Source organism: Pleurodeles waltl, chromosome 7 (assembly GCF_031143425.1).
Source record: "Pleurodeles waltl isolate 20211129_DDA chromosome 7, aPleWal1.hap1.20221129, whole genome shotgun sequence".
Lineage (NCBI taxonomy): Eukaryota > Metazoa > Chordata > Amphibia > Caudata > Salamandridae > Pleurodeles > Pleurodeles waltl.
The window spans coordinates 1,287,746,418-1,287,771,223 of NC_090446.1; the positions used below are offsets into that span (position 1 = coordinate 1,287,746,418).

A 24,806-nucleotide genomic window follows, 5' to 3' on the forward strand; every position below is an offset into this window, starting at 1 on the left:
CACAAGAAACTTGCTTGAATGACACAGAGATTTAATGGTTCATTGCATAAGTGATATGGATGATGGGCATGACTTCCATATAAGCTAGAAGAAAGGAAAAAGCACCCTCAATGTACATTATGGGGATACTGCAAGTCTTTTCATAGTTCTGTGGCCATTAAAGCCTTCAAACTGTTAACGCTTTCTGACATAATGTTCAAAAGCTTATCTATGAACAGTGGTTCATGGACATTAGCCATAACAGTATGTAGAGTTGAAATCAGAGTCCTCCAGGGCTCCATTTAGAATCCATAATTTTATATAAAGTCTCATCATAGAGCCTGATCAGGAGAGTGTTCTAAATGAAGAAGTACTTTCTTCATCTGCTTACTAAAAAACTCTATTGGGGTACTTATAAAATAAACAGTCAGGACCTTCCAGAGTAAGGCTGTCATTTAAAGTTTGGAGAATAATTTAGAGTTTCCTGCCGGGTCGACAGTAAAAGCTCCCACCTAGATTGCAGGAGCCATTTTGAATTATGAATTGATATTATTTGGGTTGAAACAAGTATTTTGGTAAATAATAAATTATATATTGTTAAATTATCTAGGCTGTAGCATGCATGTCTACTTGTGTCTTCTGTACGCTTGCGTAATCTAGTTGAAATCACATATTCTATTGTGAGTGAAGGTTCTGAAAAGGGTTTTCTCCCTAGTATCAAAATTATAGGTGGGTGAAACTGACTCAATTCTCTCTTGTGTAATTACCCACAATTACCTCAAAATTACTCATAGTTATGTGTAATTCTTTGAGAAGTTTAAACCAGAATTTAATACTATTTTCTTAGTGCAAAAGACACCATTGCACCCAAAATGCGCCAGAGGATGCATTTTGCATTAAGGAAATGGCACTAAGCCCCTCATTACGAGGGCCTCAGTTGAGGTCAGACCGCCGCAAATGTGGTGTTTCAATAGCCCAATTACGACCCTGGAGGTTGTGCCACTCTTGGACCACAAGCACTGCCATTTCTCATCTGCTGGCGGTCTTAATCCTGCATCAGAGCTGCTCTGGGGATTACGAGTCCCTTCTCTGCCAGCTTTTACATTGCTCTTTTCACGGTCTGCAAAGGGTGCACCCTACACATGCAACATTGCAGCTGGTTTGATTATGAGCCAGCATCAATGTTGTGGCCTGCTTCCCGCTGGGCCAGCGGGTGGAAACTCTGTTATAAGGGCCGCGGGAAAGGGACCTCACTGGCAGTAACGCGACCTCAGGACTTCGGCAGACTGCCTTTTCCGTCCGTCGAAGTCTTAATGAGGAGCTAAATGTTAAAAATCATGAACAGCAGTAGCCTGCAGCAACCTGTTTTCTTAGTTCGTTGTTTCCGTGCTGCTGTGGTAGAATTTCTGCCCCATACTCCTAATTACTCATCACAAGAATATTGCGTAAATTAGTGAAATTACTCTGACTACTCCAGCGTAATTAACATTTTGCCTAGGCCTATTCAAAATGCATTGAGCTAATATCATAACATAACATAACATAACATTGGTATTGTACTGAGAAAACCAGTGGGCAGGCAGATTTATTGAATACATCATCACTAGAGACAAAAACTCACCTGTCTAAGTCCTGTATTCCACATAATGGCTTCTTCATCGAGCAGTAAATCCAGTCCTAAAGGCTCTCTAGAATTGAATTGGCCAACTTTGACATACACAAAGGAGCCTTCAGTAGTTGGCTGCCAGTTCAGAATTTTAAAGATCGCTGGTGGGTTTCCATTGGCATCAAAATAAACTTCGTCACCCACACTGTTCTTGAAATGGACAGCTTTGATGTACTGGAGTAACTTCAGTGAGAGGATAGAGGAGTTGGCTGTTAATGCGCTCCACATATACATGAACGTAAGAGTGAAAACTGATGTATACAAAAGCCATTGAATGACCCAGTATTTCCAGGAACCTAGTTAATATGCGTAAACAAAGCACATACATTTTTCTAAGACAATACTGAGCAAAAACCCCTTGTTTAACTAGTCAAGTCATAAAGTGTCAGCAGAAATAATTTATTTATGTTGTTTGTACTTAATGTTAAATTTATCTAATACACTTGGAAAATTAGATGACTGCATGATATTTTGAACACTAGCTTTTAGAAGCACTTCATTCACACCAGGTCACTTATCCTGGCTTATGGATCATTGTATCTCTAAGGTTAGAGCTCTCACTTTTTTAAATTGTTCAGTACAGTGCACAGGTTTCATTGTTTAAACCATCTATATTACAATACAGATGTATTTTAGTTTCTGTATGCCTTCTCCTTTTTTAGGGTTCTTGATGTGGATAATCTCCAATTTTCAATCAACTTACCCTGTATGGTAGGGTTGGGTAACTATCTCTTGATCTTGCATGGAATGCATGTGCATGCATAACTCCTTTTCAGTATAGGTTAGGAGTACAAGGGTCTAAGAGCTCCTGATGGAATCTGCAAATTTTGCGAAGTCGATGAAGCTTGCTGCTTGGAGTAGACACACTGGCTCAATAAATGCTCTTTGCATCATGCTATGTTTTTAACTTTAGCACAAGGCCCCTCTTATTAGAAAAATGGGTTAGGGTTCCCTGGAGATATTTTTGGCACTTTCTGCCCTAAGATCCTACTAAGAATATAGAGAATATCAAAGTGCTCCCTCCCACCGTGAGGTTGAGCCCACCTGGTGGTGAGTACCTCGCAAGGTAAGGCCCTGGTGATGAAGCATGCCACATGATTAGCATGTGGGTGAGGGTCTTGTGAGAACATATATAGTATGCCTGGTGAGCACTAAGGAGTAGGCCAAAGTGACTGCTTGGTTTGGGGGACACTCTCCGCTTTTGGTTTATGTGTATCAGTTTGGGCATACTAAAGGCCTTTCCCACATAAATATTCCCTTCCCCTCTCACTGGTTTTGGTAAGTTAAAATAAGCCTGTGTTTTCTTTTTTTTTTTTTAAATGAAATGTTGTTTAAGTATTATTTTAAAATATAAAACATTTTACTGTAGACATGTGAAGTACAAATATATTTAAATTCATGTTTACACAGGTTTTTAAAATAATATTGTTTACCAGATTGCTCCTTGTCGGTCTCCAATAACAGGAGATCTATAAAATGGTCACATGTAATAAGCACTCTGAAATTTTTGCTAACATCTTCCTAACATCTGGATGTTGCAGATATTGTGGAAGTACTGCTACAGCAGCAGTGAGTGAACATTCATGGCTTACAGTAAACCCTGCCCATTTTAAGTTATTTACAGCGCTTGAAGCACACCTCACCTGAGCTAGCAGTCCCAATCAAACAAAGAGGGATACAAACCCATGGTTCTCCGGGGAATGCAGAAAGGCAACATGGCTCATAATTAAGTCAATAAAAAAGGGGGACTGGGACTAAATAGAACATGCCAAGGCAAACTATAAAAACTAATTAGGCTCAGAGTAGAACTGTTGTGGCAGGTTGTGGGAGAAAACGAATTGGTCCAAACTTATTGAGGGGGCAAAAAAGTGTTTGGCAGCTTATAGCCCATGTCAGTGGCATGTACAGCAGCAAACACAGTGTTAAATACAAACACACTGCTGGGTGAAACACTTTGGTGACCCCCAGATAAATGCAGGTGTGAAAGAATTGTCACCTATCCGAATGACAATGTACACTGTCAAGGGCCTAATCTTCACACTAGAAGACACTATGGGGCATATTTACAAGGAACTGGCGCATCAGCTCCGATGCGCCAGTTCCTTGCGTCACCCTGTACCCCCCTAATGACACGATAGTTATGCTGTATTTACAATACAGCACACCAAGGTGCATGTTAGCACAGTAGCATCAAAATTTGTGATGCTATTGTGGCGCTTTGCTGGACTAGCACAAAACATTTTGACGCTAGTCTAGCAAAGTTTTGAAAGTCCCATAGAAAATAGCATAGCGTCACTTTAATGCCTGCCCCAGGCAGGCATTAAAAAATGACGCTATAATGATGCAGTGAAACCTTGTAAATTTTGCTCTGCCATTTCTTGGGGTCTCCCTATAAGGGAATGCCCTCCTTGCATACATTATACCTGGCACAGGTATATAGCGGCGTAATGATTTATAAAGTTGTGCAATGCTTGCCTTGCACCACTTTGTAAATATGGTGCAGGGTAAAAGCCTATTTAGCTCTGCCACAGCCTAAAAAAAATGATGCTACAGTCGCACTAAGGATACTGATATATAAATGGTATAGAGTAGGGAAAGATACACAAATATTAAACATCACAGTGAAGACATTAATTAATCACTAGAAAAATGTTTTAATTCTAGCACTCGCACTTTGTGTGCACAAATGTATACTCGTCTCACTTTGTCTTGCTCCTCCTCCTAAAAAAATGCATATAATATATAGAGTTGACACAATGCATGACACTAAACTAAAATATATATATATATACATTACATCACAAAAATATATACATCACAATTTCCAGACAAAAAGGTACTGGGAGCATAAGCACTCAAAACTTTCAGCGCTATTCGGAAAGGTGGGCTGCCAAACGCTTTTTCCAGGGACAGTCCTCTGTGAGAGGTAGTGATGATCTATACTGTCACTGATAGCAAAATGTTCATACTAAGTAGGAACGGTATAGTACTCTGTCTTAATCTTTCAGCTTATAAATTCATTGCACTCCTTGAGTTGTTGGTCATTGCGTTTAGCCCTTCATCTATGGGCCTCATCAGGACATAGGAAGTGGTGCATATCTATAGAATAGCAAATATGTATATTCATTCTTATAGCTGTGCCTATGTTATCAGCAATACCACCAGGGTCATATAACACCCTGTTCACCGACAACTATATTCTTCACCTAGTGGGCAATTCCATTTTGTTCTTAAAACTCAAGATCCTGTGATGCTTATTGACAACTTAACATATGAACATACTTATTGAACAATAAAAGAATTTAGAGAGATATAGTGAGGTAAACACTCATAAGAGTGCACGTTATAAGATATGGTGAGGTGAGGTAACCACTGCGTTCCCAAAAATACCAAATCGGGGAAACATTTGTTCAAGTGAATTACCTAGAGTGAAGCATGGACCCTAAAGAGAACCTTATTCCTCCATAGTGACAAGTACAAACTAAATATCAAGCGTGTGGTTTAGGGACACACACTGACCTTTATAGCGGTCATGAAAATGAATCTGACCATACAAATGTAAATGAGTGAGACCAGCTGAAATTCTTCTAAAACATATATCTATGTAAGCGCAGGAAGGCATCGCTATCTATCATATCCTGACGTGAGCTCCAAAGGCTTTTTGTGGGAACCTGATTGTACATATCAAAATAAAACAAGTTATCCCATATGGAGTTTTTGATTCTGCCTCTGGTTCTTTGAGAATCCTGAATGTAACTAAAAGAGATGTATAAAGTCATGGTATTTGGGGCACAAGTGAATCTCGCGCTCACGTGTGCTTGGCAATAAAGTTTAAATAAGGGTCATAAAGGGCAATTACAGAAAAATGACTCATCTTGTAAAGCCCTGACCAGCTGATAGCTGGCGGCAACATTTAACTATACATTTGACAACTAAAAAAGGAAGAAAAACTACAATTACAAAAAATAGTTTTGAGGGAATGAGTATTAGCCTTACCGATATTTACACACTGTCTCAACATTTATGCTGGCAGCCATGTTTGACTATGCATTTGACTATTAAAAAAGTTAGAATCTTAAATTGAAAAAACGTATACACCATAATGGTATTGGGGGAAAGAGTGTTGAACTCACTGATATTCATCTTATAGCTATTGGAAACATGCAGCAAATTACTGAGAGATGTAAAATATATTAAAATTTACATCAGGACACCCCAATAGGATGCTTTGCCTATATAAACACCAAGAACATTTTCTGAGGAGATATTCAGGAGTTTATCAAACCTCACCCATTTGGGAAATCAAAGTAATACATATACAAATCATGGACATTTACAAATCTGAAAAGGAATACAAGAATATATCAGACCAGACCCTGTAGGGTACACCAAATGTATGTACACAACCAGGCCATTTGCATATCTATGGAATCCTGATTTCTAACATTGTATCAAGGACCACATATCATTAACATCATTCAACCCATATCTGGCTGTGCCATGTTTTTCAATGAATCTGGCCTCCATTTTGTCTAGAATAGATATGCCCTCATTCCTTGGTTCTTTGTCTCTGCCACAAATAATACTGACCAACAGATGTCATCCTCTTTATGGTCTCTGTTCATATAATGTTCTACAAGAGGGGCGCCATGTACAGCGCATCTGATCCTAGATCTATGCTGTAGAAAACGTGATTTGACTGGTTGTACAGTCTGACCAATGTATGCTAACAAACAGGGACATCTTATGCAGTATATAACAGATTTTGTATTGCAATTAGAAAAACTGAGTTGTTTATGTATTTTGCCATTGATCTCAATGCTTTTTGTGTTCTCTGTGAACCTGCAGGACGTACACATGTTACAACTGTAGTGTCCAATTACAGAGGGAAGATTCAGCATTTCTATAAGATCTTTTTTCTTCGTGCCTGGGGTGGAGGCATGAACCAACGAGTCTCGTAAGTTGCAACCTCTTTTGAAACAGAAAAGTGGTGTCGTTATAAAAATTAACAGTGGAGACATTAATTAATCACTGGAAAAATGTTTTAATTCTAGCACTCGCACTTTGTGTGCACAAATTTATACTCGTCTCACTTTGTCTTGCTCCTCCTTCTAAAAAAACGCCAACAATACATAGTGTTGACACAATGCACGACACTAAAACATATATTTACACATTACATTACAAAAATATATACATCACAATTTCCAGACGAAAAGGTACTGGGTGCATAAACACTAAACTTCCAACGCTATACAGAAAGGTGGGCTGCCAAACACTTTTTCCAAAGACAGTCCTCTGTGAGAGGTAGTGATGATCTATATCGTCACTCATAGCAAAATGTTCATACTAAGTAGGAGCAGTATAGTGCTCTATCTTAATCTTTCAGTTCATAAATCCGTAGTACACCTTGAATTGTTGGTCAATGCTGTGAATCGGCCATTCGCCATTCACAGCCCAATTTGGAGAAAGGTAACTCGACCTTTCTTCATGTAAGCATTGCTACAGTGCTCAGAAATAAATTACTGTACAATAAACACAATTTTGCTTGCTGCCAGTCTTTCTACTGTAATATTATCAAAACGTGGAGAAGTCCTTACTGGATTGGAACGCATGATTTGGGTTACATATAGATTGCAACTCTTAACAATCCCTTGTAACAGTATGCACACTAAATAATACCACATATGTCTTCGATATTCAAAGGTAGTTGATATTGTGTGATATTATTGTCTGCTGTACATGAAGGAAACCCACCAAGGACGTAAATTACAAGCACCTTGCCTAGGATAAACCAGTGCACAAAAAGTTTTGTGAGTGTTGCATTGACCCGGCGGTTGTGCCTATTCCCAGTAATGGACAGAGAGTTTTCTGATGAAGTGAGCCCAACACACACGCCCCAAAGCTTACTATCTGACCCAGCTAACCATGTTTCACTTCCATTTTCAATCTATTTGTAACTACCACTTTGTTTATAAAATCATTTTAAATCAACCAGTCTGTCCAACATTATATATTCATTATATCAAGAGAACGTGTTGGGATTAGACTCCCACTTTCAATACAAGAGGGTTTTTTGGTCACATCTCAGTTGGGAATCGTCTAGCTTCACTACAACAGGTACAGCCAACCCATTTAACCTCTTCAGCATCACTGATCAGAATATGTGTCCCTCTTTCATCCAGTAGAACTAACTTTTGGAAGGTCTTGGCTACAGCACAAGCTTTCCTACTGAGATCTTCCACGAGCGATGGCCAGCCAGAAATGTGACATTTTCCTGGTATAGTCACAGCTGGTCATACAACTTCAAGAACTTCGGTCAGAAAGTCATCCCTGTTCCTTATGAGCAGAGTGCAATATGCAAGGACATTTATCAGATTTTAATAGACAAAACTGGGGACACTGGGCATCCTAAGTGTCACTGTTATTGAGCAAACGACTCAGGAGATTGTTGGGGTTTCCCACAAATAATCTCTTTTTGTATCCAGGATATATTAAAGATAATTGTAGTGTTTCAGAGTTCACAGTTGCGAGAGCGGTAGAATACACATATTTTGGTCACATCAGGGGCGGCTCCTCCGCTATGGCAGATGAGCGTTGCCCCACCCCCACCAGCAGCAGCAGCTGCAAACCTTTCTCTATCAAATTTTAATAAATGACGTTTCTTATTGTTTTGTAGTGAAAGGGGCGGGCCATGTGGCTGTGATGGGGACAAGGGGGAATGCATAGCACTCCCTCTCATTGCCCATGTGTGTTTGGCAGGCCGTCTAGGGCCGGCCAAGCACACATGTGCACTGGGCTCTCTCCAACCCAGAATCACAGGCACTGCATTGCTGGGTTCGAGACAGCAGGCAGAGACTTTCACTATGCCATGGAGCGCCCTGGATGGGCACTCCATTCAATCCTAATGCTGCTTTGATGCTGCCAGCAACATGAAAGCAATGATAGGATTGGACCCAGGGCAGGCTGGGAGCCTGTGCCTGCAGTCTAGTATAGAAGCGGATGGGAGCAGCGAGGTACAGCGCGGAGTAAAACGGTACATTTTCTTTTCATTATATATATATTGTTTTATGCCGTGTTCCCCTTCGCCCATCATGCACCACACCACGCCACCCCCACCCCCTTTCCCTCCTGCGAGCCGCTACTGAGTCACATTATTCTCTTGGAGGTTGTGCTATAACAAGCAAGCTGTGGGTCCATATTTGAGGGCAGGCTGAGAGTAGTGTCTTTCGTAATGTCCCCAAAAGCTGACCTCCCTCCAGTCCTGAGGCGGGTAGGTGATGCCCCACAGCAGCAAATTGAAGTTCCCACCCAGCGGCCTCACTTAGAGGGTTACCAGATCTTCCAGGTCATACTTCACTATAAAACCATGCCTTCAACACCAGATGGCAGATCCAGAACCCCTATCTTTCCAGCACTCAACGGGTTCATCTTTAAACTCATCATTGGTATGACAGTTCTTGTGGAAAACTAATAAACACTTGTGTTCTCCCTCTCAGTTGGCAAAACTGTGAATGCTTTTTGGGCACTCCATAATATTATTTTTGCTATCCTAGATGATTACTTTTTTATTATCACTATTATTATTATTACATTTGCTGTAGAAACAAAGCACTATAATCCTGTAAACAAATACACATCTAGTAACGCAGAACATGTCTGGTCAATCCAAAAACACTGTCAAAACAGAAAAAAGTAAACTGACTTGAGGCTGGCATCTGACTACTAACCTGTGGAATAAAATGTTGAGTGCTACCAACCTGTTTAGCATACAAAGGTGTGCCATTCCATTTATGTGATATTCTCTTCCTGAGATGCCTTTGAAAACATAGCCTAAGGATCTTGCCCACACCTCCGAAGGAACACAGTCAATTATTTATTGCCAAACCATTTACTTACTCACCTGTACTAGATCATTGAGGAGACCGTTCATACTTGTTAATTCACTGGATTATTCACAAAGGTGCATTTACATGTGAGTAAATCTACACGTGTAAATTTATTCTCACAATTTGTAGTAAAATTGCTATTATTGGTTATTCACCTCTTATGAGTATACATTTACAACAAAGTGTAGACTTAAATATGCATAACCCATGAAATCAGGGGGTGGAGCCAGCTCTATTAGTGTTAGGTTACTACTAATAACTTTGCACATGTAGTCAGAGATCTCAGCCACTGCCACCATGTCAACGTTTATAAAACTTTAAAAAAAGCAAAATGACTAAATATTAAATATGAATTAAAATGAATGACTATGTAGCTATATTTTCCTTTTAATGTAGAACACATGCTACAGCACTATTAATTTAATTTTAAATTCTAAATAAATATTTGAGTAATCTATATTCATAAAATGAATTAAAATTGTTTTTTAAAGTTGTTTTTGAAAATCTACCTAAAATAACATTTATTTTTTTGTATGTATTAAAAGGTAATAAAAACAAACTATGTATAGAATTAATTTAACTTAACTTAATTAGTTTTAAAAAAGAAAGATACCTTTGTTTGCCATTTTAAAAGATTAATAAAATATTACAAATTAAAATACTGTTTATGTTTTATGTGAACATTTGTTAACATTACATCACATTTACATTCATTTTTAAAAAGTAGAAATACATTTATTTATTTATTGTTGAAATATTTCCTACGGTATTCTATTTTAAGTCGCTATCTGTTTTTTTCTATAGGAGGGTGTTGCAGCACCAGTAGCTGGGCCATGTGTTGTGGTCAACTTACTCAGAGCGTGGGCATACTTATGTCTGTTTTTGATCCTTTTTGATGAATTGCAGTTTTTAAATATAAATGGGCTTGCTCTTTTGTTTGTTGGTATATGGCCCTCCTGGAACCTCTATATGGTATTAATTTGACACCCTCTTACTCTGCGTAAACACCCGCCCTCTTAGTTGTAAATATTCCCCATTTTTCAGCCACTTCCCCTGTCCTGCCTGCATTCACTACAAAAATGAATACCTTTATGAATGGTGATCTCTGCAGTCGGGGTGAAGCTCTCTGCACATAAAAGATAGGAGAGGCAGAGACCTCCGCTCTTAGGTTTATGACAAGCATTTGTAGTACTACTACACATGCTAAAAAATACAGTTCATGAATAGGCCCAGGCCCAGCAATCTGGTTTTAACACAGCATGACCAATTTACCACAATGACTTCTATGCCTGTATATATATTTTTGTGTTTTTACACATACAAAATATATTTAATATGCACCAAACACAACAATATCAATGTTATGATTCACCATATCTATTGCCTTGGTTTGGAAAATTACCTTCTTGTAAACTTTAGTATGTTGAGGTGAAACTGGCACACAATTCTTTACTATGAACAGAGCATTCAGTAACCCTTTGGAATAAGACTGGTTTTGATATATATTTTCAAAGAATGAAACTTATTCTCGGTTGATTATTGAGCTAGTAATGTCTCCAACTTACCTTCCAAGGTTGGAAACTGCACATTTTGCTACTGCCATTGCCTACCTCTTTAATGTTACAGAGCTGCATTTCATGCACAGCGTGTGCTATGGCATAAACTGCATTATATATATTAAAAGCTGCCCATAGCTGATCTGCGCTGTAGAAGCTGTCATTGAGCACTTTCAAATCCTCCTTTCCTGTGCAAGCTTTTGATTTGACTGCAGCACCAATATTTGTTTGGTTTCTGCCATTGACATCCCATCGACAACCAAAAATCTCTTCCCAGAAGGCTTTAATGAACTTATCCTCCGTAGCTCTGAAAGGATGGACCTGGTAGAGAAAATCATCAAGGCCTGGAATTTTGCCTGATATTGGTGATAATCCAATGGTGCCTTGGAGGGTGTTCTTTTGATATGGCTTATTTAGAATAGTGTTGATGGTCCATCCATCACTGGCTAGCCAGACTTTACCTTGAACTCCATCTCTGGCTAAAGCATCCATGACAGGGGCAAGAAAATAAACTGTTGCAAAGACCATGATAACAGTAGCAGTGGATGTTTTGATGATTTTCACCAGACTATATGTAGTTTCTCTTGAGATTACCATGGGCAGAAATTTGAAGAAATCCACACAGTGTCCAGCTTCTTGAAGCTGGTTGTAGAATACTTGGCTCCCTTGCACACCATAATCACTCTCTTCTGCCAGAATTCCAACCCACGTCCATCCAAAATGGATAACCAGCCTGGCCAACCCATAGGCCTGATCGACATCACTCGGCGTGGTCCTCAGGAAGGAGGGGAACTGGATCTTGTCACTCAGAACTGGGACTGAAGCAGCAAAGCTGATCTGAGACCAAGCAAAATTAATTAAATTTACCACTGACCAGCAGCTAGCACGGCTGGAACTGAAATCATTATCAAATAAATAATTCCCCAAAATTAAAAGACTTTTTAGTGCAAAGTTGTTCCAAGAAGGAGGAGCATTGTAGATCCATCAGAACTCCAACTGTACTGTTTGTCAGGAAACTTAGGCTGAGGAACACGTGTAATCAATGGTGTTTTAAAACATCAATGAAAGCACGCAAACATTCAAACAATAATGGTGAAACTTTCTTCTATCTCACCTGGACCCCTGTGGCTAATGTTTCCTCAGTAACAGTTGTAGTAGCAACAATGGAAATCGTTTTACTATCGGCTTCCTACATGAGTACCATATCCTGATTATCATCTTTAAATGGAACCTAGAGGTGTGGGCTAAAACATGAACTTTAATAATTTCTAGTAATATATTTAATTATGAAAACAACTGAGGGATTTTAGTGAGACCAGCATCTTTACTCTAATAGCGTTTTTACCCTCAAGATGAAACATCTTCACTAAGGTAGTGTTGCATAAAAAAAAGTTCAAAAACTGACAATATAATGGGTTTGTCTTTGGGAACTATAAAGGCAAAAATGGAAAAACAACAATCTATTTACCTGTATTATTAATTAAAGTACAGCACATTATTGTAGTCCCAACTTACATTTTGGGGAACTTAATACCAACAATTTGGTAATATTTGATTCAACCTCTCATGGCCTAAAGAGACTTCAGACTAAACTTTAGATTTATAACTTGGTAAAAGTTGCATTGACTCTAGTTGTGAAATGTACTGATTTTCTTGCCTTTTAATTTGTGCAGATTATGTATTAGTAAACAGTTTAAATCTGACATAGTCTTTATGTTAATATATCATTGACACCTTTTCAATCGAAAGATGATTATACCTTAAATCACATTTCACAACAATTGCAAAGGATACATTTGGAAGTTTTTGTCTTTTGCATACTCCACTTCTCCATTTTAATGCTTTATGGGATGACATTTAAAAAAACACATAAGTAATTTTACTTTATCTGTGGCTAATGTTGAGAAACAATCAATCACATTCTTTGCTCATGTCAATAATTGTATCATAAAAACACGAAGCTCCTGAGGTAGATCTTTGCAAAGGCAGATTGTCTCCCAAACCGGATGACTAGCAGAGTGGCCAAGTTACATTTTCAGAGTTTGATAAGAAAAACAGAATTACTTTGAGTGGGAGATTTTACTTCATGGGCTTCCCATGACTACATATTATTTTTAGTTCTATGACTAAGTTCAATGATCAACATGTTGAGGGGAAAGTGTTCAGCATTAATATTTCCAAAATTACCACCGCAGCAATAGGCCGCCATTTTGTTACATATCATGACTAAGAAAATGATCTAACGTAACATGATTCTAGGGTTTGCATTCACTGGAAATATTTTTAATTGCATACATTTTAGATCGATGAGCATGTTGCAAATACTGCAAGTTTATTCTCTACAAATGGGTGAAATTTTTGCATTTTAGGGAACCATTAAAATAGGAATTCTCCCGTTGTGAAAATTCCATGATAAAACTTTATTGATTCAGTCTACAGCTACCCTTTACCATAACCTTAATCTTGATTTCATCATCTATCCTTTATAATACAAAACAATGTGCCCTAGACATGTGAATGTGACCATGCTACAAACAAAATGATGAATTATTCCACACAATAATCAGATAAATGTTTCTTTATAAACACATTCCATTATGGTGCAGTGGGTGTGAGTAAAAAACATGTTCAGTGCTCTCCCACCAGTGATGCACAGGTGACAATAGTAATTAAAAGTGTGTATCTAAAAAGAAGAATAGCACAGCCCATTTTCGATAATCAACAATATAGATAATGGTCCATGATTCCAGTCGGCATTTCGATCCATAGGGTCATAATGGGATCACCATTAGTACTCTAGATATAACCAAGCTAGAGAATCATAAGTACATTGGGACCCTGCAACAGACTCAAGAGGTTTTGGGTGCTAGTCACTGCAAGGACCTATTAGCTGTACATTTCTACATGCCCTACCTTTAAATATCAGACTGCAGTGGCAGACTTGGGGTATTGCTCGCCTGGTCAAACTAGGGGTTGGCACAGTAGTGCTGTAGACCATACGTGACATTTATCTTTCCATGCCCTGGATACATTTTGGGGAACTATACTACAGACTTATAGAAAAGTTAAGTAGGCCAATTAGGTGTTAGCCAATTTTAAATGTTCTAGGGACCAGAGCAAATACACTGAAGCCTGGTTAGTAGTGTACTAGTTCACAGAGTCAAAAAACCAGCAGCATCAATCCACAAAAAATATGGTTGACCACACAAAAGAGGCACTTTCTCCCAATGCCTCTTCGGAGCCCTCTTCTCTTGTCTATTTGCTAATTAGCTTATTGATGATTCAAGCCATACAAACCATTGTTTGCATGCACTCACTGAATACTCTGGTGTGCATTTGTGTTTATTAATCAGCAGAAACATTTATTGTACATTCTGATAGTATGCTTCTCATTCATGTATTCAAGTATTCATTTAAATGGTTGATTTTTAAGGAAATGCATAGTATATTTAGGCTGAAACATGAATGTATAAATATATTATCACTACCATTATGACTCATGGAGAGGGCTTTTTTAAAGTGATCAGTTTGGTTGATGTAAATTGACCATTCATATTCCTCTCAGGGAGAGAGTGGGACTTTGATCAAAAGTTAAGCAGAAATAAGAGCAATTGCTTTTGAGATTGTCCCGTCCATTGTCTTAGAAAATTCTAATTCACACAGAAATAATTTAACCTTTATCTGGGAGACAGGCAAGGGACTGGAAAAATAGAGGAAGTTCAATAACACATGTGTGATGATAATACTGAAATGCTGAACCTCCATAAAACAGTCACTCTGCGATACAAATATTCAACATGTAGGGATCCTTAAAATGCACCAATCTGTTAATTAGTGCACTCTGTGTATTTGCTACAATTGTTTTGATATTGGCAGTAATACTCTTGTATTTAGTCTGCATTAAAATTGGCTTAAAATAAAGGGCCTGACGTAGAGTGTGATTACTCCATCATGTCGAAGATGTATTTTATTTGACGGAGTAACTGCACTTCAAATTTAGAGATGTCCCTCCCTTAGTAGGCTTCTCTTGCATTGGGGGAAACCACCATCACAGCTGTTCCTGTCAATGCATTAAAAGTGTGTGGTACATACGGCACATATTCAATTTATATTTTTATATTAAAAAAGACAATCCCAAAGCGGGATTTCCTTTTTGAAAATTAAAAGACACAATAACTCACCTCCCTATGGGAGATTTTTCCATTAGGTTTGCGGGTTATTGAAATGTTTTGGATGGTGGTAAGTGAAATTAAGAACATGCTTTTGTTTGCCAACTCTAAATAGGGCAGGCGGACAAATGTCAAAACCACCGATGTTTCATACTCCATTGGGCCACCGGAAGAGTATGTCAGTGGCAGGCACAAAGTACTCTCTACTGACATACTGAAGGTCACCAAACTTTAAATGAGGCAGGCGGACCTTCAATATGTCAAAACGGATAGTCTCTTACCTTTGCATTCTAGTATCCTTTCTACTAACCAGTAAATTAGGCCCAAAGCCTTAAAAATAAGGATCCCATTACACCACCAGACTTGAAGTGGCAGTCCCACAGCCAATGGGCTGGCGGTGAGGACCGCCATATTATGACCATGGCAGAGCCACCTCGGCCGGACCGCCAACACCGCCAGGCTGCCGGTCCCGGTGGTTGTAATCCATTGCGGTTACACTGCCATGGAAAGGCTGGAAGAATAGGGGTGTTGGGGGGCCCCTGGAGGCCCCTGCACTGCCCATGCAGCTGGCATGGGCAGTGCAGGGGCCCCCATGCACAGCCACGTTGCGCTTTCCACTGTCCGAATTATGGGCAGTGGAATGGGTGACGGGTGCTGCTCCACCCACCGCACTGCCACATTGCCGCCAGCTCGATTACAAGTCAGCTGCAATGTGAAGGCCCTGTTCACCTCAGGCCTATGGGCAGAAACGTCGTTTGGGCCCGCTGGCCCTGCAGTGAACCTGTAATAGGGTTGGCGGTGTGCTGCCCGCACTGGCGAGCAGGTGTCAGCAAAGATTTGGAGGGCGACTGAGGCCACCCACCAAACTCGTAATGAAGGCCTAAGTGTACATTTCTTGTCTGTAAAGTGGTTGTGTGAGGGTTTGATAGTATAACCCTTTCCAGAGTTTGACAGTTAGAAAGTCTCTTAAACGTATGGATGTGTGCGTGTGTGCACTTGAGGTAAGGGGTTGCCAGAACTCCCAACAATAAATCAAAATGCATGACAGTTTCTGGCAGGTTTTGTTACAAGCCTAGCACATAGTTCCTACAGGTAAGTTGACAGAGATGTGTGGGCCTTAGCTTATCTGATTTTCCTGTCCAAACTGGTAACTTGGCACATGCCAATGTTTACCTGGTGGCTTTAGGAGATGTAACTTGGTAATGATCATGTGAAGGTTTTGATAGCAAGACACTTTCTAGTGTATGACAGCCAGTGTCTGTGGGTGTGCGTGTTTAATGGCATAGCACAACAGACCTGAACAATCACTAAGCTGTGATTGACTTCTGAGATTATTTATCTGAATCTGAGCTCACATACACTCCAATGTAATTGTATACTAGAAGGCTTCTTTCAATTGGTGACAGGAACCGGTATCTGCCACAGAAATTATATTTTTACTGTTAGTACAGTGATTTTGGCTATAGTCCATACTCAGTTGTGCATCTTTAATCTAACAAGGTTGTATCAAATATATCCACCCACATTATTTTTTTGCAGCATGGCACTCATGTTCAGCAATAAGCAGGAGACATATTGTTTTAATTAATAGGTATCAATGCAAGATTAGTGAGCACATGTTAGAAACCTCTGATTAAGATATACCAGATGATCTCTTTTACCTGGGGAAATCTGTAGATTCCAAGTAGTCTGGCGACAGGGATTGTCATATAGGACTTGTCATCTCCAACTATGGCAGCCAGTGGAGGATGTGCTTTGCAGCAGAAGTTGGCTAAGGCTTGCTTTCGGCCTGTTAGAAGCCGCATTACACCCCTCAGTGCTTGCTCCACTGTGTCACACGAGTCTACGATACTGAAGCCCAAAGTCAGATTTGGTAAGAGATGAGGGTTTCTGTTGATCTCCTCCACAGAGAAGACCAGGCTTTGAGCCATCTGGTAAAATATTTTTTCAAGTCTGTAAGATTAACCAAGAAAGTTAAATTTCACTCAAAATAAGTTATGTTTTGAAATGAATGTTGACATTGTAAACAAAATAAAAAAAATTCTCTCTATACATAGGGTTAACATCATTGAGGCAGTCTTGAGGGAATGAGTTCAGCACTCACCAAGAGAAGGTAAAGTGGAACTTCGTATGGAGGAGACTGTTTTAATTTTCAAAATGCCAGCAGGGCTCCAGGGTTCTATCAAAATGCTTTGTCTCTTTGAGGAGCAGTAAGAAGCGTGGTGTAACAGCCTGATCTGCTGACTTTGGATCTGGGAGAACCAGATTTGAGTCTCGGGGTTGGCTCAATATTGTGTTTCTGGCCAAATCACCTAATCTCCTATAATTCAGCACCTTGAGATCCTCACAGTTGATATCCTACACTTTACAAATCCAGGATGTGTTATTTAAGTTTCACCACACATTTACTGAAATCCCAAATGGTGTTTATAGTCCCTAAAGTGTAACACAATGGATATTAAAGAGGCATCATATAAAATAGTAGAGGCCTTCCGATAACATTTTATTCTTTAATTAGGCCAGGTGCTGACTACAAGAAGACAGCAATTTATGCAATCCTTGAAAACAGTTTTCAGATTCACAGCTAAATTGGGAATTACATCTTTTCCCCAAGTGTTTAAACACAGAGCTTAAAAATAATAATCTACTAATATAGTTTGAGCTGTGAAAAGATAACCATACTTCAGGAGCAGGGCAACAGATTTCCTCACCCGTTATTGGGTGTATCCCTGTTATCAGTGCAATAAATGGGAAATTAAAAAGTGGGTGACAGACAGAAGCTTGTACCAGGAAAAAGAAATGATATTTCTGATGGAAACTCTATCTAACTGCAGCTCCCTCACCTTTAGAATTTTTCCTATTGTCAGGGTAGCAGTGCTTTGTGAACAAGTGAACAAATGCCTGATTTGCAGCCCAGCAGATGTTTAAACTGGTATCCCTCATATCAATGATGTTGTAGCAGCATTGTCTTTGGTGGAAAGAGCCCACAGACCTTCAGGGGGGTGCCTTGAGGCCAGTACATAGCAGATTTTGATGAAGAGGATTATCCACCTTCATAGGGTCCTTTTCTTTAGCACCTTTCCTTTCTTCGCTCCAGAAAATTCTGGGCATCCACATAATGGTAATTGTTTACAGTTTCATATACTCTTTTAGAGAGGAACCAGTGGAACCTCTGGTGGAGTAAGAAGCATTGGCAGAGTAATGGATTAAGACATAAAAAGGGATCAGAACATGTACTGAAAAAGCAGTCAGGTCCTCCACACCAATTTGCCTTGGAAAAAGGTGGTGTAATGTAGCTACGCCAAAAGTGCATACAGGGTCACTCTTGAGGTGATAACAAATAAGGAAGACAATCTTGAGTGTCAAGAGTTTCAAAGGGCAATTCTGCATTAGTTCAAGGTGTGTGCAATAACAAACGTTAAGGCCAGATTTAAGGCTCATTGGGGTATGACAAATGGCTTCAGGGAAAACATGGGAGTCAGATCTTATTTTAAAACACATGACAAAAGGCAATATGAATAAGGAGAGGTGGCAGGTAAAGAAAAAGGGCTGATAAGCAATCTTCCACAGTGTTCAGTGGAAAGCCCTAGTGGGACAACAAAAGACTAAACATTAACGCATCTAAATGTTTGGCATGCAGATGGTCAGTGTTTCTTTCACCATGATTCCATGGCAGGGCCTGCATATGCAATCTGCTATCCAGCACCAGGCCACAAGACCAGGCAGTCCTAGAGCCATCTTCACCGACACCCAGCATTGAGCACAAAACTTCAGAATATATCCTACATGTTTTGAACTGTATCCCCTGTTTCTTCCAGTTTACAATTTCACCAACGTTATAATCAATCACTTTTTCTGATTTACAATTAGTTCAGTTTGCCTTTACTTTGTATTCAATGAGACCTAATATGGATTGCAAGTACATATATACCTATCTTATGTGATGGATCATCAGGTGGGAAAGAAAATAGTGTTTTCAAACATGTGAAGGTTTTCTAGGTTTTCCTCTATGCCTGCTGAGTTAGGGCCCAAAATTCACAGCTACCCACATTTTAAAAAAAGGGTGAGTTATCAGTGAAACAAATGTGAGATGTTGTGCTGTGTTTAGGGCCTTTTCTTTTCACGAGTACTAGGACTACCCCACACAAGCAACATACTATTTTTATGGGAGACCTGTGGGAAGACAGAATAGTAGAATATTTGTTATCACCAACTGCACTTCTCTGCATTTGTGCCTTCCAAATGTAAGGCAGTGTGTAAGAAAGAAAATGTTTGGATAAATGCCCTCTGAAACATGTGGTAGTATGGGCATCCACAAATTTAGAGATGTACGAATAATTACTACTCATAAACTCTGTATCTGGTGTTTATTTCAGAATTATATAGGTTTCCTTGCTACCTATTTTTCACACTGTATTTTACCATATTAATTGCTCTATACCCAGTACACAATGAAAACCCATTGTAAGGTCCGGTTAAGTTGTTGGCTCTGGGTAACTCAGGTTCATGGACAACCTACAAACCCTAGGTACCCCGGGTTTTTGGAGAACCTACAGACCCTATATATCCCCACAACCAGAAGGAGCTAGCAGTTGTAATGGTGCACTGCTTTTGTAAATCAGCCACTGTGACAAGAAGTTACAAATGAAATTGTCTCAAATCGCCATTTTTTCAACCTCATTTTTTATTTTATTTTATTTTTGAACAGTTCTTTTGTTTAGGAAAACCATGGAGGATCAACAAAAATGACCACTTGCAGAATTTAGAATTGTGTCTACATTTCATAACGTTATAGCTTTTCCAGATCACCCATGGGTTTCACCTTAGTTTCTATTACAACTGGAAGTAGATTGAAAACACAAAAATGAAGAAAAATGGGCTACCTCTTTTGAAAATGCCAAAACTGTAGTAAAACATAATGTTTTGATTCAGCTCTGCATGTTCCTGATAGCTTGGGAAATGGTGACTTATAGCACAGCAAACATTTACTTGATGCTATTTTTAGAAAACAAAAATGAAACTATTTTGTGAAGCACTTTTTCCTATTTTACCCCAAAACAACCCTAATTGTGCTATAGTTTGGCTATCTTCATAGTTCTCTCCAGAGAAATCCACAAACCCTGAGTGACTTTGGATGTTGGAAAAAATTGAATACATTTGGCAAAGCTACCTTATGTGAAAAAAAGTTATGGATACTTAAGTTCGAACCAATCTCAATAGCCAAAATGTGCTAAGCCTGGGGGTAGGGCAGGGGATGAGGTGGCAGAGATGGGGGGGGCAGGTGAGGTCCAGCAGCAAAAGGGCTAAAATAGAAGTTTTAGGAAATGGTTTATTTTGCCAGGTCTAAATCATGGACTCCAGTTTGGCACAATGCCAGGGACAGCGGAAGTAACATCACACACTGTTCGGTAGGAGGATGGGGGCAGAGGGCAGGTGATGTGAGGTCTAGCAGCGAAAAGGTTAACGTGGACGTTTTAGGCCTAGCAAAAGGTTTATTGTGCCAGGTCTAAATCATGGACTCCAATTCGGCACAATGCTAGGGGTAGCTGAAGTGACGTCACACACCGTTCAACCTTCGTTTTCACATGCAGACACATACACACTATGTCACATCAACATACTCTCACCTGCAAACGTGCACACAACATACATTTAAAAGCATTTTTACTTGCCTCAGCAGCCAGGGAAAGTTCTATTCTGGTTAATTGTACTCCATTTCTATTACAATAATAATAATGAGAAATGTAATTTTCTTCACTATTAGTGCAATAAAAACTTGATAGAAAACAAGGAGAATGGCGCCCCATCAGAAATCCATAAGGACCTGCTATGGAGGTGCTGATGCTCTATTCCAGACACTGATCTTGTCCAATCCTGAGGCCAGGGCTCCCAAAGGAAGTGCCAAGGGTATCAAGGGCCAAGCCAGGTGTCACGGTTGTGACCACAGGCAACCCCTCAATGACGTTCATGGTCTAAATGGCAGTTTAAAAATGCACTACAAGCTGTACTGGCAAAAAACGATTATAGTTGGTGGCACAATTTGTGTTGCTGCCCACCAGTAGCAATTTGTACAGACCCTGGATACATGTAGTACCATTTCCTAGGGACTTATAAGTGAATGAAATGTGCCAAATTAAGTGTGGACCAATTACCATTTTTAAGGGATAGTCAGAGGTGGTACCTCCATTTGGGCGGCGAAGCATCACTTCCCTGCAATTGTAACAGCAAAAGTAAACAATAAAATGTTAATAAAGTGGCTTTATTATCATTTTATTTTTTGCTCTGCCAGCCGGAGCTGCGTGTGACTACTGTGACTATTGTGGGCTACTGTTGCAGACTGGGAGCAGGGAGGAATGGTGCATGGCTACACCTGGTTTAAACTGAGCATCTCACTTTGGACGACGGACAGCATAACATGCGCAGTTTAAACTTCTCCTACCCGAGCTGCCTTAGACAGCCAGGTGGATAGACAGCACAGGCCCCTAATGCCAGTACGAGTGCTGGGCCAGACCTCTCCAACAGTTCCTGGTGCTTCTTTCATTCTGGAGAGTTGGCTCTAGGGACCTGTGCACGGAAAACTGAAGTGGAGAGAGCACCAGAACCGGAGTGCAGCCAGAGGGCAAATTCGGTTAGCATTTATTTTTTTTATTTGTATATTTAAGTAATATTCCACGAATTGAATTTAAAAAGTCCAAGGGTGCTAAATATGTTCCGTACACACTGCCAATAGCACTGTACATTGCAGGGTGAGCAGGGAGCATCTCAGGCTTTTTAAAAACGTTTTCTAGCTTTTTTAGAAACACAGAAATAGAATAGTTGAGGAATAATCACACAGGTGTAGTAGTGGCGTATCTTCCATTGCTGCAGCAGGTGCAGAGGCACCCGGTTAGAGGGGCCCACTGAACCCAGATTACTACTATATTTTATCATAGGGGGAGGCTATTTCCTCTGTGCATTAGGGCCCATGAAATACGGTTGTTGCAGGACTGGACTGGGACCCAAAGCAACTCTAACAATTTTGTCAGACCAGCCCCAGGGTCAGAGGGGGGAAGACAAAGCACTGCTGCTTTTGTTTTTTTGTTACTGGGGCTGATATTGCAGCACTACTGCAAAACCGCCCCCACCCCCCCAGTAACAAAACAGGCCCTCAAAATTAAAAAACTGGTCCCCACCCTTTAAGGGAGCCGATATTGCAGTACTGCTGCAAAACCAGCCCCCAATAACAAAAACGCCCCCAATCATTGGAAAATCAGCCCCACATCCTTCCAGCCTACCGGGAAAATGCCCGATGGCTGCTACAGCCAGTATAGCCCTAAATTGTCGCATCGGAGTTTTGAAAAAGTTTACTAAACACCTACTGCATGACCCAGGCACCTTCCACTTCATCAGTGCAGAGTTGTACTGTGTCCCTCTGTCTTTGGCAACTGGCTCCTGAGCTGCACATCATTTCTAGAATTGGAGCTGCAGACAGAAGGCTAAACCAGGCAGCCAGGAGTACTGGAGCCACTGGAGCTGGGGAGTATGCCCAAAAAGAAGAGGTGGACAACCGGCATTATTACCCATCAACAGGCAGCAAGAAAGGACAAATTGCACAAACCATCTGCAGCCAGGGAACGTGAGTGACACCACTATACATCCAGTAACAGTGTAGTTACCCATACAGCCTAACAAGGACCTTGTCTACCAACAGACACTGTGTGGCTCATCAGTCATTATCCACAGCCCCAACAGAAAGAGGGGATTGTGCACAGGCCATCAGACAGCTAAGCACTGTACCCCCAATCCTTAGAAAACACATTTAGTTGAGAGCACAATGGGAATCATCAAACAGTAACTAAGTCATTGACATGTTTTACATTAACATTTTAACTTTAAAACATTACTTTAATGCAAGACAGCAATTTAGTTATTTATTGCATACACGTGTTTTATTTAATGCTGCAGGGGATGCCAGTTGACACTTTGCATTTAGCCTCAGCTACAGAGTTCTCAGTCATGGCTCGTTATAAACCCTAGGGTATATTTACTAAGTTTTAGCATGTGTTTGCATCACAAAAGTGACACAAATCGACGCAAAATCTGTTTTTACTAATTTACTTTCCAGCGCTAAATTTGTTTCATGCAGGAAAATCTCTCAAAAGTAGCACAAAGCAGTGCATAGTGCTGCTTTGCATTACTTAGCATCATAGGTGGTGCATGGGCAACCACATAAGGCTTCTGATGCTAACCTTATTTGCTTAAAAAAGTAGAAGGGTTTCAATTGTGTCAGCAAATAGCGCACACTTCAACCAGGCGCTATCATGGAGAAACGCTTTCATTTCTTTTTTCTATTTCCACTTTGCATGTGTGCTGTACTGTACAACACACATGCAAGGTGGGAAAAGGTTTAAGGTCAGTCTAACCATGGACTTTTGTACTGGAAGAATATCCTTTCAACACAAAACCTATGCTAGACTCAAGCGGACACCCTGGCACTATGGTGCAAAGACGTGTGTGTGTGGCGCACAGCAGCTAATTTCAGTGCCGGCGCTAGGGAGAAGGGAAGGGAGTGCCATATTCCTGTAAAGATGGTGCTCTCCTGCTCTCTCCTTCTCGTGCAAAGCAGCACAGCACCGCTTTTTAGGCTGCTGCGTTGCGTGAGATTTTTGTAAATCTTCCCCCTGTTCATATTGAGCCATGAACACTGAGCCTAAAGGCATTTCTGGGTTCTCTCAGTGGAAGTTTGATCGCCCCGGAGCCTTGAGACCCCCCACGAGTGAGTAGCCACACTTTACAAAAACAGATTGATTGTTTGCTTATTGGTTGTGGCAATTGTCTTATCGATTGTTGCACTTCACATCAACTGCCAAGAACTTCAGTATCGAATGGGTGAGCATTTAAGGAGTAGTCTAGAGATGAGAGTTTGGAAATTTGATTCAGTAAAACGCAAATACATAGCACTCAAAAAAAGTTATTTTCCAGTTACGGCTATGTAGAAGAGATACTTATAGAGCAACATGTAGAACAGCAAAAGTAAACAGACACTCAAACAGAAGGGCCTGCTGCCTAGAAAGATGGAAATACAACCTTAAACATTTAAATAGTATTTGCACAGCAATTCAATGCAGTTCCAAAGAACATGCCCAGTGTTATTTTAATGTAGGAGATGTCTTGGATCTCATTCTTAAACCTATTTGCACATGTAAGAACAATGTCAGTACAATGAGCGTCATTTATTGTCTAGAACAGTTAGAAGATTTTTTCATTTTTAAACAATTTAATTTGCTGCTTTGACAAAATGTTCTTGTGACTATGCCACAGCTATATGCCCAGTTGAAGTATATATGCCCCTTGAGGTAAAGGCCCGCCAAATGGCACCATGCAAAGGCTGCACCACTGCATAACATGGTCACTCATAAGTTAGCACATGGGTGGCGCTTACACAAGTTTTTATTTCATTAGTAGTTTTTTTACTTTTTTTTATTTTGTGCTTATTAAATCATAGTGATGTCACTTCCTGTGATCATGTTCACAGGTCATGTGGAATAATTTCCTGTGATGTCAAGAG

General features: G+C 40.0%; 1 protein-coding gene across 1 annotated transcript in view; it reads right to left on the minus strand.

The window, feature by feature from the left end:
• Window positions 1-24,806, minus strand: part of LOC138247040 (extracellular calcium-sensing receptor-like) — a 118,202-nt gene that overhangs the window by 22,372 nt on the left and 71,024 nt on the right. The window contains exons 4-6 of the mRNA XM_069201790.1: window positions 16,921-17,212; window positions 11,100-11,927; window positions 1,601-1,828 (exon numbers count right to left, since the gene is read on the minus strand). Of these exons, the coding sequence (XP_069057891.1) occupies window positions 1,601-1,828; window positions 11,100-11,927; window positions 16,921-17,212 (1,348 nt within the window). The remainder of the gene's footprint in view (window positions 1-1,600; window positions 1,829-11,099; window positions 11,928-16,920; window positions 17,213-24,806) is intronic.